The 13,410-nt window shown below is 39.2% G+C and overlaps 1 protein-coding gene across 1 annotated transcript in view; it reads left to right on the top strand.

The window, feature by feature from the left end:
- The first annotated feature begins 913 nt into the window (after positions 1-913).
- enpp2l (ectonucleotide pyrophosphatase/phosphodiesterase 2-like) overlaps positions 914-13,410 on the top strand; it is a 76,235-nt gene continuing 63,738 nt past the window's right edge. The window contains exons 1-8 of the mRNA XM_067611884.1: positions 914-1,242; positions 5,233-5,338; positions 7,927-8,076; positions 10,970-11,095; positions 11,191-11,251; positions 12,545-12,642; positions 12,733-12,812; positions 13,019-13,138. Coding sequence (XP_067467985.1) covers positions 1,225-1,242; positions 5,233-5,338; positions 7,927-8,076; positions 10,970-11,095; positions 11,191-11,251; positions 12,545-12,642; positions 12,733-12,812; positions 13,019-13,138 — 759 coding nt within the window. The 5' untranslated portion in view covers positions 914-1,224. The remainder of the gene's footprint in view (positions 1,243-5,232; positions 5,339-7,926; positions 8,077-10,969; positions 11,096-11,190; positions 11,252-12,544; positions 12,643-12,732; positions 12,813-13,018; positions 13,139-13,410) is intronic.

The following is a 13,410-nucleotide window of genomic DNA, read 5'->3' as shown; positions in this document are numbered from 1 at the left end:
TTAGAGAAAAAGTCCAAAAACTTAAAACAGATTTGTGTATCTGAACTTTGTTTTTTCTTCTTTCCTCTCCCATTAATCATCTCACCACCCCTCAGATTTATCTGCTGACCCTTTGGAGGGGCCCGACCCCTAGGTTGGGAACCACTGGACTAAACTAGCTAACTGTATATAAAGTAGTTGAAACTAGCTCCACCTCCAGCAGCTACAACAGTAACATGCTGCTCTAACACTGATGCTTCACTATTAATAATCTAATGAGGTCATATATAATAATATATCAGTCAGAGGGACCAAACCACTACTTTTACTGCAATACTTTAACTACATCAAGCTCATAATACTTATGTACTTTTACTGCAATACTTAAACTACATCAAGCTCATAATACTTATGCATTTTTACTGTAGTAGGATTTTTCATGCAGGACTTTTATTTGTAATGGAGTATTTTTACATTGCAGTAAAATGTTTGCCAGCCAATGTTTGGGCATCTTTATTCTTATTCTTTATTCTTCATTAAATTTGATTTGTTTGTGCAGACTGCAGTATTTGGATGTTCTTTTTTTGTATTATGTTCTAAAACTTCTTATGAACATATATTGATAGTCACTTATCTTTATAAGTACTAGAAAGTTCCAGCAGGAATCCCAACATTAAGCAGGAACTTATGGGAGACTTTGGTGTCTACTAACTTGTCCAAAACTCTTTATATTCCTTTAAGACAAACTGAAATTTGTAGAGGGGAGAATCGGAGATTATACAACCTCTCTTCTCCCTCTGAGTGCCTCTCTCTCTCTCTCTCTCTCTCTCTCTCTCTCTCTCTCTCTCTCTCTCTCTCTCTCTCTCTCTCTCTCTCTCTCTCCGGATCACTGTAGGAGTGGGTGATCAGTTCAGTGCTGCTGACTGTGTTGGACTCCGGAGCGACCTGACGCACTCTTGTACCAGAGCGCAGCTGTCACCATTACTTCATGCCTATTGGCCCGAGACCGAGAGAGGCAGAGGCAAAGCAAAGGCAAACAACTGGGTAGAGAGAGAGAGAGAGAGAGAGAGAGAGAGAGAGAGAGAGAGAGAGAGAGAGAGAGAGAGAGAGAGAGAGTTGGACCCCTGCGCTCTGCTCCATCGATCTGCAGAGGCGCACAGAGGAACTTCTACCGGACGTTGGAGACAATTTCTGAGTTTTAGGTTCTTTAGGAGGAATGCAAAGAGAGGGATTCACTGTTGGAACATGTTACTGGGCAATTTGGTACGGTAAGACTGTGACAGTTTTGCTGCTTGAGTCTTGTGTCGCTTTGTTTTAGCTCTGTTAAGCGTTTCCCAGCTGCCTCCCTCCCCCGGAAAAAAAAAAAAATCTAGTCTTGCAGAATAGATGAATCGACCTGTGAGAGAGAGAACTGCACTTTGCCTTATATCTATGCAAGGCTTCATATTTGGAGGGTTTACCTTAAGAGAGAGGAAGTTACATAACGCAGGGCAGCAGTATGAATTATGGAGCTGCTGTTTTTTGCATTTTGCTCTGCATGTCGCGGCACAGAGGTGTATGAAGATGATGATGATGATGGTGACGGTGGATCACCTGGAACAGCTTACTGTCAACAGTGACACAGATTTGTTTACCTTGGGGAGGTAAAGGTAAACAAAAGCTGTAGGTTAATGGTTAGTCTACATGGACTGTCCTCGTTTCCGTCTGTCAGCGCGTGGGTTTTGACACGCGCTGACATCATCATCATCATCATAAATTATTGTGAAATTATTTGTAAGACTCCTGAGAAGTCATGTCTGTCATGCGGAATGAATGAAGTCAAAAATGCAAAATATCTAATAATAGATTTTAGTCACATTTAAAAGTATTTTTTCATCTCCAACTGTAATACTGCCGTCAGTTTCTTAAATTACTTCATAATAATATAAATAATAATGACAAACTTTATTTCCGTTGCACAATTCATGCATGAAATGCAACACAAACTACTTAAAGGGCAGGTTCACAATTTTTCAAGTGTGTCTTAAAACAGCAGTCAGGAGCTCAAATAAACAGTGAAACCTGTTTTTCTTGCTGTAATCATTCCTCCTGTTCATACTGACCATTAGAAGATCCCTTCATAATGCATTTACAATGGAAGTGATGGAGGACAAAATCCACAGTCCTCCTTCTGTGCAAAAAATGTATTTAAAAGTTTATCTGAAGCTAATATGAAGCTTCAGCGTCCAAATTGAATGTTACAGCAAGAAAAAATATGTTTCAAAAGCAAAGAATCAGAGCATTTACAATAAAACAAGGATAAATACAATGAAATAGGATAAAAAATTCAATTAAAAAGACAGGATAATGCGGATAAAACAACCATTAAACATCTGGTAAAAACACTTCAGATGAAAGCAATGGTAAAAAGAAATGGGGCAATTTAAAAACCAATAAAAGAATCTTAAATTTAATGCATCGTCAGACATGCAACCAATGTAAAGATTTTTAAATAATGTATGCATGTATGTTATCCTTGGTTTATTCTTAAATCTACTATGAGATGCAGGATGCACACAGAGTCCTGCATCAAGAAAACACAGCGGCAGTTTCCTGCTGAGTCGATGCTAAAATAAAAGCTGTAAGTGGCTCATGTTAAGATCTGACTCACTGAGATGTTTAGAGTATGAATAAGCTGCACTGGCAGCTTAATCCAGGAGTTTCCTTAGAATTTTAGTCCAGAAGAATGTTGTAATAAGATATCACAAAGAGGAAAGATGAAAGATCCAAGATAAAGGGACAGGAACATTTTAAACTATATGTTGGGGCTGAAATTAATCATATGAGTCATTAATCAAACAGAAATAACAAATATTTTCTAGTTCCAGCTTCTTACATGGGATAGTTACCAGTTTTTCTCTGTTTTATATCAATATGAATGAACATCTTTGGGTTTTGAACTGTTGATAAGGAAAAAACAAACAAATTTGAAGACACTATTTTATAGACTAAATGATTCATCAAAAAATGATTGACAGATTGTTGAAATAATTGCAACTATGTGTCAATAAAGTATCAAATATTCAACCATGCATCAATAAAGTAAACAAAAGCTTAACCTAAGTTGTACAATTTAACATGTGACTAACTGTGACTGGACTGAACTGAACAAGAATCAGCATGAAAACACCTGCAGCAGGTTGATGGTGAACTGCTGACTCATCACTACTGGGTTTAAAGGGCAAATAATCACATTTTAGAAGCTTGAAACATCAAATTTTTTTGGTATTTTTGCTTGAAAAATGACTGAAACTATTAAGTGATTGTCAAAACAGTTGCCAATTAATTTTCTGACGACCAACTAATCTATTAATTGACTAATTGCAGCTCCTGATTGTTTTGTTTATTATTTTCTCTGTGTGAGCCCTGTTTCATTTCCTCATTATTTCATTAATACTATGAATGTTCGATCACGTTTTGCACATTTTAAAATACATTTTGACACGTCACTAATGATGCTGATACATGTTTATTTCACAGATAAGCTCTTTTTGTTTGGCTCTGTGAAGCATTTTAACATGATTCAAGCTCACTGATGTTGCCGTTATTATCCTAATGAGCTTTACATACGACCTTGTGTGACCTTGGTGGAAATTAAACGTTTATCTGTAGTAAGTTAGTGTCAGGAGTGGAATCACAATGCACTCAACCTTTCCAGGGTTGTTGCCATTTCTAGCTGCCCAGTGACCTCTGACCTCTTTGGTGAGATGTGAACGTGAATGTGGAGAAAAGGAAATCCTAATTAGGGCATCAGGGTAGCATAGTGACCACTTTTCCAGCACCTATTTTGGTGCTGTAAACATCTACACCGCTGAAGAGACGACAGAGTACATTTACTCAAGTACTAAACTTAAGTATTTCCATTTTATGCTACTTTGTGCTTCCACTCCACTATTTCAGATGGAAATATTGTCCTTGTTATTCCACTACATTTATAGCTACAAATTACTTTTCAGATCAATATTTTATAGGTAAAAGAAATGATCAGTTTATAAAATGTGCTTTATTATAGAAATTACAACAGTAGTTGTTAAAGCTATAATATGTAACTATTCTGCATTAAAATGTCTAAAAACAACTAGACCTATGTTTTATTTTTTGTTGAGTTGTGTACTTACATTATCCTAAATGTTTCCAACATTTCCAACAAACCCCGAGAAATCTGTCATTTTAATCAAGGTAACGGTCCGTTTTATTTGGTCGCCTGTCAATGGCGTCATACCAAATTGTATACGCGCACAAGAAAATTCGTCGGTGTTGTCCACCACCGTCATGTCATAAATTGACTTGTATTCAGTTTTAAGGCACATTTTTACAATAAACTTTTCAGATCTTAAATTTAGGTTGCTTTTAACTAGATCTTTAAACTGGATGAAGGATTTTAGTCATCAGACATCTGGATCTTGTTATCAGTGGAACAAGCTGTGCAAATCTTAGCAGCAGCTCGGCTAGCAGCCCCTCCCAGACGTCCGGTGCTAGCCAAACAGCGTTACATATGTCAGAGTTTTTACCAGTTTTAATCCCTGTTGACATTTATTTTGGAGAGGAGGAGACCTCTGCGGATAATTCAGCTCCTGGTAAAAACCTGCTGAACATCTGGATCTTAGGTTATCAGAGGAACAAGCTGAGCAAATGTTAGCAGCAGCTCGGCTAGCAGCCCATCCCAGACATCCAGCCAGCAGAACAGTGTCAGAGAAACACTGATTTTTTTAAGCGAAACAGCTCTATTCAGCGTTTTTGCCAGTTTTAATCATCGGGTCTGTTTGTTTTGGAGAGGAGGAGACCTCTGCGGATAATTTGTCTCCTGCTAAAAACATCCTGAATGATGAACACTGGAGTAATCCTAACCAGGAGAAGCTGGTTGTTTAACAGTGAAGACAACAACTCCCATGATTCCACGCTACTTCACGCCATCAACACACTCCGTTTTCCATTATTGTTTTGATTGAGACCCCTAGTGGCAGAAATTACATATTATGTGTTTAAAATTAGTTCTATGTCAACATTAAAATGCTTCATACATCGTGAATCACTATGAATATCACAATAATACATCTATATGGGGGCCATTTTTTCATTGTAGTATTGCTACTTTAACATGAGTACAAGATCTTCTTCCCCCACAGGAAACCAGCATTTCTCTGATTAACGCTGACATTTAATCACACTGCAGTGTAATCATTAGTAATGTGGTGTGTTTGTGGTTTTCTGCAGGTAGTGGTTGTGTTCTGCCTGTGGGGTTCTGAGGTCAGCAGAGCTTATGTGTTTCAAGCCAGCCGACCTGCAGAGGGAGGAGACATGCCGCCCCCTCTCACTAAAGGTGAGAGCAGCCTCGCTGTTTGATCACACACTCGATCATGGCAGGCATAATTATTATTATTTTTATGTACATTTCTTTCTTTTCAAAGAAACAAGACACTTTAATCTGTACTATTTGCACTTTATCGCCTTTTTACTTGTTGTTTTTTTTTTTACAGTTTTTACTGTATCAGTTCTTATTGCGCAAAACCTGCTTTTTTACATTTGTACAATAAGGGTGATTGTGTAGGTTTTAAAGATTCAATGTGTAAGAACTGGCCACCTGATCCAAACAAACAGGGGGCAGCATATCAACCCCCCCTTTCCCCTAAATGTACCCCCCCAACCCCCCCACCACCACCATTATCACTTCCTGAATATAGTGTAAAGCTTACTGTTTACAGTGACTCTGTGCATCTATCTGCATCTCTCTCTGCATTGTCAAAATATATCAAAATGCTATGGAGACATTAGACACAGTGGAAAATTACAAGCAGTTGCACCACAGACATAATTTACAACATAACTCTGAGTAACAACTGAATAGTTACACATGCCTCTGGGGTAGGTATAAATCATAAAATGTCACAGAGCTCACTGATGGTAAAACAGCAGTTTTTCTGCCACACAACATCATTTTTTTCATTAATTGACGCAATTTTACGACACAGTAATCCAGTAGAGACCTAATTTATTGATATGACATTTCAATATCAATCCAGCTTTGGTGCTAAGATGCCAAATGTCTCATGCCAGCTTGCACATAGTTGGTGTCAAAGCATGACTTTTCCATTACTACTGGTGGCTCAGGGCAGCGCTACTTCTTCTTCTTCTCATGTTGGACTGAGAGCAGACTGAACACTACAGTGACCCACTGTCGCCCCCTCAGGTACAAAGTGGTATTACAAGACAGGATGGCTAGCTAGCTGGTTAGCATGTTAACTCCAGTAGATATCTCTGCAGCACAATACATATAAGTCATTTCTTCACATTCTGTTGATAACTTTAGTTAATTCTGGAATGATTTAACTACAAATTGCAAATACTTAACACTATTGTTTACCATTTATAAAAGTTTAAATGTTATTTAGAGAGATTTGGTTCCTTTCAGTCAGCTACATTTCACTACACTATGAAAATCTTATGTGAACTTATAGAAATATAAAACTAGCTTCAGACAGGTAAATTACTTTTAAATCACCCTGCTTGGGATGAATAACGTTCTCTGAATTGAATTACATTGAAGTGATCTAAATAACACTATTATATCACTGTGCAGTTCTCTTCTTGCAAGCGGGGATCATTTTTCTGTATTCAATGATGCTGTTACATCTGAGAATGGATATATGCTGCAGAAAACCATTGCATTAATGAGTTATGTCGATGAAATATAAAATCCAGAAGCCCATCAAAAAGCAGACGCTGATGTTGAAAAAAGGATCATGTGAATTTGGTTGTTTTCTCCGTTGGATTAAAAACACCAGCAGCTCTGTGGCTGCGAGTATTCAGAACACCACACACATGCTACTATGATGAGACTTTGACAAAACATAAATACTATTGTTCTGATAGACACAAGTACTTGAAGCAGGTAACAAGTACAGTACAGCTCATTCCATACTTTTGTTTATTTATGTTTGTATTAGTCTGTGATTGTTTCATAGTTCACTGAAAGGAACTGAAACCAAAAGCTGCCTGTAAAGTAGGAAATCAAACTCACGGCAAGTTTATGCAAGGTGTCAAGGTTATGCATTCTGATCAGCATGTTAAATCGTTGACCCATACGTGTTTTTTCTATCTACGAAATATCGCTAAACTCACGTCCATCGTATCACAACCGGAACTAGAAATGATCATCCATGCGTTCATTTCATCCCGTTTGGACTATTGTCTATCTCTGAACCGGCTACAAATGGTCCAAAATGCGGCTGCAAGGCTGTTAACCAGCAGGATGACTCACATCTCTCCTATTTTAAGTTCTTTGCACTGGCTGCCCATCCGTTTTAGGATTCATTTTAAGGTTCTTGCTATTACATATAGAGCCCTGCATGGACCTTATCCATCTCTACGTCGCCAGTAGGTCACTTAAGTCGTCCAACCAGGACCTGCTGGCTGTCCCTCGCTCACGGCTGAAAACTAAAGGTGATCGTGCCTTTGTGGCTCCAACACTATGGAACTCTCTTCCTGTACTTATATGGTCAGCCGTCTCTGTAGAAGCTTTTAATAAACTATTGAAGACCCATCTTTTCAAATTGGCTTTTGTGTCTTCTTGAGTTGTCTGATTGGTGTGTGTGATGTGTAATGATCATTTGTTCATGTGTTTCTACTTGTGGTACCTTTTTTTTTTAATTTTTAATTTTTACTCTATGTATGTTTTTATGGTCTTATTTTCAACTCTTATTCCTGTGAAGCACTTTGTAAATTTCATTTCTGTGAAAGGTGCTATACTTAATAAACTTATTATTATTATTATTATTATTATAACATTCATGAATGTTTGGTCCAACTTTAGTATGTAAATATAGTATCAATAATCACTGATATTTCTTTAAGAATAAAATCATATCCCCAATGTGCAGCTGACTAAATGTGCTCCTCTCCTCCCTCCAGTCACCTCAGAGTGGGTCAGCTCAGCGGGCTCCTGTAAGGGGAGGTGCTTCGAGCTGGAGGAGGCCAAACCTCCGGGATGCAGATGTGACAATCTGTGTAAAACCTACTACAGCTGCTGCATCGACTTCGACGAGCACTGCCTGAAAACAGGTCAGTCTCATACAGTGTCACCTTGCATTTTAAAGAACACAGCTGGTGTTGTTCTATATTCTTTAATTGTCAACAAATCCCATGAAAAGACCAAAAACTCAATACTTTCTGATTTCCCTGCCCTGTCTGTGGCACTCTGAAGGAAATCTTTTAAAAATAGGTCACAAATATATTGTGTCATTCTCAAAAAAGTCTAAATAATCTCCTGAAACAGCTGGCCACAGAAGTTTCTCAAACAGAAGGAAATAGTGCGTTTGTTGAAGACTCTTTTTGGCAGCTGATATAGCAACATTTGTGAGTATTTATGGCAGCAGGACAGTGTATGTGGGATCAATTAAAATGCTGGCTGGATTAAAGGGACGTGCATCTCCGTCAGCGCCAACGATCCGATACATTAAAGATACATATGAAGCAACTACCAATGTGATATGATATGATTCACCCCTATTTAAGCAGACAGCAAATAATAAATTAACTTAAAAAGTGCCATTTTTACTTAACATCCTCTAGTAGTGAAACTCAGTAAGCATCTCAGTTATGCAGTTTCTTTTTTGGCCTCTAAAAAAAACACTTGGACCTTTTACAAACAGCCCTTTCACAAGTCCTTTGGAGTTTAATGATCTATGTCTCCAATTTACATGCATATGCTCTGTGACCCAAACAATTACTGTCTACATAGTTTAATAATCCACTCACTCCAATGTGTGGAACAATAATTCTAGAGAGCGAGCTCCACTTGGAATGTTTTGGCAGCGCACCGCTTAGCTGTAGCACACCAGCACGCCTGAGAAGCAGTTTAGAGAGGAAGAATCAATCTAAATATCAAATTATTGGTCACATTTCTGAATAATAAATGCATATAAGGGCCTCTACTAATTATATATAGATAAATCAGATTTTACAGATGCAAAGATATTAGAGACAATGCATTGCAAGTTCATCCCAAATTGTATCCGGGCAATTGCATCATGAATGTTTATGCTGGTGCACCGACATGAATAAATGTTTCCATCTCTACTGGATTAGCTTCCTATTGGGGCCCCTGAGGCAAAAATTTGTTGCCCCTCAGTTCAGCCTCTGTCTGAAACAGGCAGTTTTAGCTCCTGTCTCTTTAAGGCCCCGCCTCCTGCTGAGCCCAAAGTATATTAGTAGTAGGTTTTCATTTAACCTCTCAAATACATCTGTATGCTTGCATGTTCGAGCCCCAATCAGATCCGAAATACATGATTGGACAACATGAACAACCTTAGCAACAAAGGCTATGGAACAGACAGCTGTTTGTGGGCATGTGTGAACAATTTGATGTCAGTTTGATGGGGAAGTAGAGGTCAATGAAGCATTCAGGGCAGGCCGACACCTCTTCCTAACATACAGCGAGCGAGGGAACTCCAGCGAATGGAGTGTGAAAAATTGTCCAGATATACTACAAACGATGTCGCAGCGCCGACAAAGTGCCGGGGAACTCTGGAGGTGAGAGCCGGGGGCAGAGCTGGAGCTTCTGGAGGAATAACACCCAGAGTCACACTGGATTCTGCTCTGATCTGGAGCTTTACTGGTGGGAGGAGAGCTCAGAGTATATTTTTTAAACTTTTGGGATTTAAAAGTGGATTTATCTTCACTCCTATCTCTTTGTCCATGTCGACTGCTGACTGGAGGGGAAACGGAAACGTCAAGGATGTCAGCGTAGATTTTGACCAATGAAAACAGGGTTAGGTGCGCGAAACTTTGCAAAAATAGAGCCAGGGCGAGCGGTTTTTCAAACAAAGGACATGTCGCTCAGCCTGTTGGCAGGTTAAGACATCTTCATTCGGAAACACTGAAACAATCTGATGTTTGCTCGCTTACTTGTTCTCATCGTGTCCAGTCAGGAACCAGTGTGGTTTTTGACCTTCAGGGAACTTTTTACATATATTCACCTCAAATTTTGTAACTTTGACGATGTTTAACACAAGCATCCGACATTATAACAGTATAAAAACAAAAGAAACCTGCAAAAAAGCATGATATGTATCATATAAGTCTCATTTTGTGCACTGAATAATGCTGTTATGGATTTTGCCGTTGATGCAGTTTCTGTAGGTGGTCCTCTTCTCTTCATCCGTCATCATCTGAGTGTTCATCACAGGTCATCCTGACAACCCTCCTCTATTACAGTCCAAAAAGAGAAAGCAGTGAAAGAGATCAGTACTTCTGAAAACAGAGGATTAAGTCAGGAAAGACCTCTAAAAGACAGAGGGAACAAATGTAAAAACTTCCATGGAAAAGCTGAATCACTATTATGACATATTATATCATTCATTGATACACGGAAACTAAACACTCATTTACAGCTGCTACTGCTAAAAGATTAAGCAGTAGAGTTATACATTTACTATGAAATGTGTTTAGATTAGCTGTACTATAGTATATCCAGTGCTCCATAAGCTCAGTGTACACAACATGGTAAGTGCTTTCTGCTGGTGCTGATATAACAGAGACAAAGGACAAGTACATCAGCTTGTCCCAGAGTTAGCCAAAACGCAAAATTTTCATCTAAGTGATGATGATTTTCATCTGATGCTAATTCAGATCTTGGCCTGGTGAAGAGAGTGCAACTGCAATTTCATCTTGAAAACATTAAGCAAACAACACTGGGGCATTTTCCAGAACAGAAAATCTTTCCAAATGAATTCTACAACCATGAGCTACTTTTGACTAGATTTATGAGGTCTGGATAGTTTATAATCAGATAATTCGTTACAGACTGTGTGAACCTGAGATTTAGTTTGTCATAATTCAATGTATTTATTTGTGACATTTTAAAACGAGTCGTAGCCATGCTGTGAGTTATTTTAAAGCGGTGTGGTTACTCTAATTTACTGATATTTAATTTTCCTTTTTCCTCGTGTCTCAGCGGGAGGTTTCGAGTGCACACAGGATCGCTGCGGAGAGAAGAGGGATGATGAGCACGCCTGCCACTGCTCAGAGGACTGCGTGGAGAGAGGAGACTGCTGCTCCAACTACAAGTCGCTCTGCAAAGGTACACATTGTGACGTCTCTTCTCGTTAACGTTGACATTTAGAAATGGGCATGTAAGTAGGTGATGATTACTCTCTGCTGTGGTTTTCCTCTGAGGTGAGACTTCATGGGTGCAAGGAGACTGTGAGGAGATCAAGAGCGCCGAGTGTCCCGCAGGGTGAGTCTGAAACTGATGTTTCACACCATGTGAAAAAAGTCGTATGAAGCCTTTTGTTGCTCCAGAGGGAGCTGTGTGAAATCTGATAAATTGCCTCAAGTGATGTTTAAAAGTTTTTAAAAAAAAAGAAAAAATCAGAGGGTGTGGAGTTAGAAAGAAGTGAGGTTGCCAGACATCTGTAGCTCTTCATCTCTGCTGGAGGCTAACAGCTCCAGGCTATTAGCTGCCACAAGCTTCACATACCTGAATCTACACAGTCAAGTGCATTTGCAGATTGGCAGTTAAATTTATTATATTTTTTTGGCCACTAAAACTGTTATTTTTGGAAGTTATGTAACAATTCATAATGCTGTGACTGACTTTCTATTTACATAATTGGTTGCTTCTAATTGGACGGCACTACAGAAGTTTCCTAGCAACACATTACATTACACGTTACCTGCTAAGACATTTCTTAAAGCACCTATAATTCATATTTTTTATAACACCAATGTTATCAGAGACTCTGCAGCTCCTCTCGGCTTTACGGAGCTTTATAGTGAGTTTCAGCTCATTGTTTATCTGTCCGGCTGCAACTTTACCATTCTGGTTCACTCTCAGCGCTCTCATAGCGTCGTTATTAGAGAAAAAGCTGTACAAAGTCACTGTGCACTACCTGCTCAGCACCAAACAGCAAACAGACCCAGTTAGCTGTAGACTAGCTGGTGAACATAGTGGAGCATTTAGCAGCTAAAGATCCAGATATTTCCCTCAGGAGTTGGTGGGGAACAAAAACAGAGCTAAAAGAGAGTGAATATTGGACTTACATTCACCAGGTGGACAGAAACACGACTCCAAATGAATGATAATGTTGCTCCATAACTGCTGGATGTGGAAATAAACTACTGTTTGCTAACAAGTTCAACATGTCAACTGAAAAGCTGATGATATGTCAGAGATGTGTTCACTACTTGTTCCTGCTGAAAACTAGCAGACAAAACATCAGTTAATGCAGGTTTAAGTTTAAATGGTGCAACCCAATTACATAAATCACTAGTTTGGTACTTATTATTACTCACTGAGACTTAACACAATCTTAGAGATGGGTTTATGATTAGCTGGTGCAGCTCTTTCCTGGTCTTCACTCCAAAGTTTTAGTGCCATGTAGGAGGAAGACTCCAGTTTGATGATGTTCTCAGTGACTAGTTTTAAGAACTATGAAATTATAAATCTTAAAATAAAATAAATATAAAATTTTGATACTCCAAAACTGCTTTTGGTGAATTTTGCCCATGTCGTCCTCGTCCCCTTCAGCTTCATCCGTCCTCCCCTCATCATGCTGTCTGTTGACGGGTTCAGAGCCTCCTACCTGAAGAAGGGCAAATCTGTCATCCCCAACATACATAAACTCAGTACGTCTTTCCTCAGTTCTTCTTTTCTGATCTAAGTGCCTAAAATATGTCTTGTGGAGTTTAATACTGAAAGGTTTCGTTTCCTCTCAGGATCATGTGGTACGTCGTCACCCTACATGCGACCTGTCTACCCATCAAAGACCTTCCCAAATTTATATACTCTAGCCACAGTAAGTCACCCTGCGTAATGTCTGAATGTCTCATGTAGTTCCAGAACGTACAGTAAAGCAGGGTTAATATGTACTCAATTTACACAGGAGACATTTGTAGGCTATGTAAATACACATGTTTGCCAATATCCATGTTCAAAAGGTCTGTACAGCCTGTTACTGTTGTGATGCTGCTGCAGGACATTAACTGTGGGATCTCTCTCCAGGGTCTTTACCCAGAGTCTCACGGGATTGTGGGGAACACCATGCATGACCCGGTGTTTAACGCCACCTTCAGCCTGCGCACCAGAGAGAAACTGAACCACCGCTGGTGGGGCGGGCAGCCTGTGAGTAAACTGCAGACATCCAGAGGAGGCTCGTGAATGTACTGGAACCGGTTCAAAATCACAGGTTGTCTAAACAAACCTGAGTGATAGAAGGTTGAGCTGATAAGCGATCAGGATCACTGTAGGTTTTCACAAAACAGAAGCTTTCAAGCAAAATCTAGCTGCTTCCTAAAGGCCCAGTGAGAAAGCTTCTCTCAGTAAACATCTGTCAGAAAATGAATTTATTTCCAATTTACCCAGAATCAGATTTAAGATTGATATCGCATAGCTTA

Source organism: Thunnus thynnus, chromosome 15 (assembly GCF_963924715.1).
Source record: "Thunnus thynnus chromosome 15, fThuThy2.1, whole genome shotgun sequence".
Classification (NCBI taxonomy): domain Eukaryota; kingdom Metazoa; phylum Chordata; class Actinopteri; order Scombriformes; family Scombridae; genus Thunnus; species Thunnus thynnus.
The sequence above is the reverse complement of the archived record's forward strand: the minus strand, read 5'-3'. Positions and strand labels throughout refer to the sequence as shown.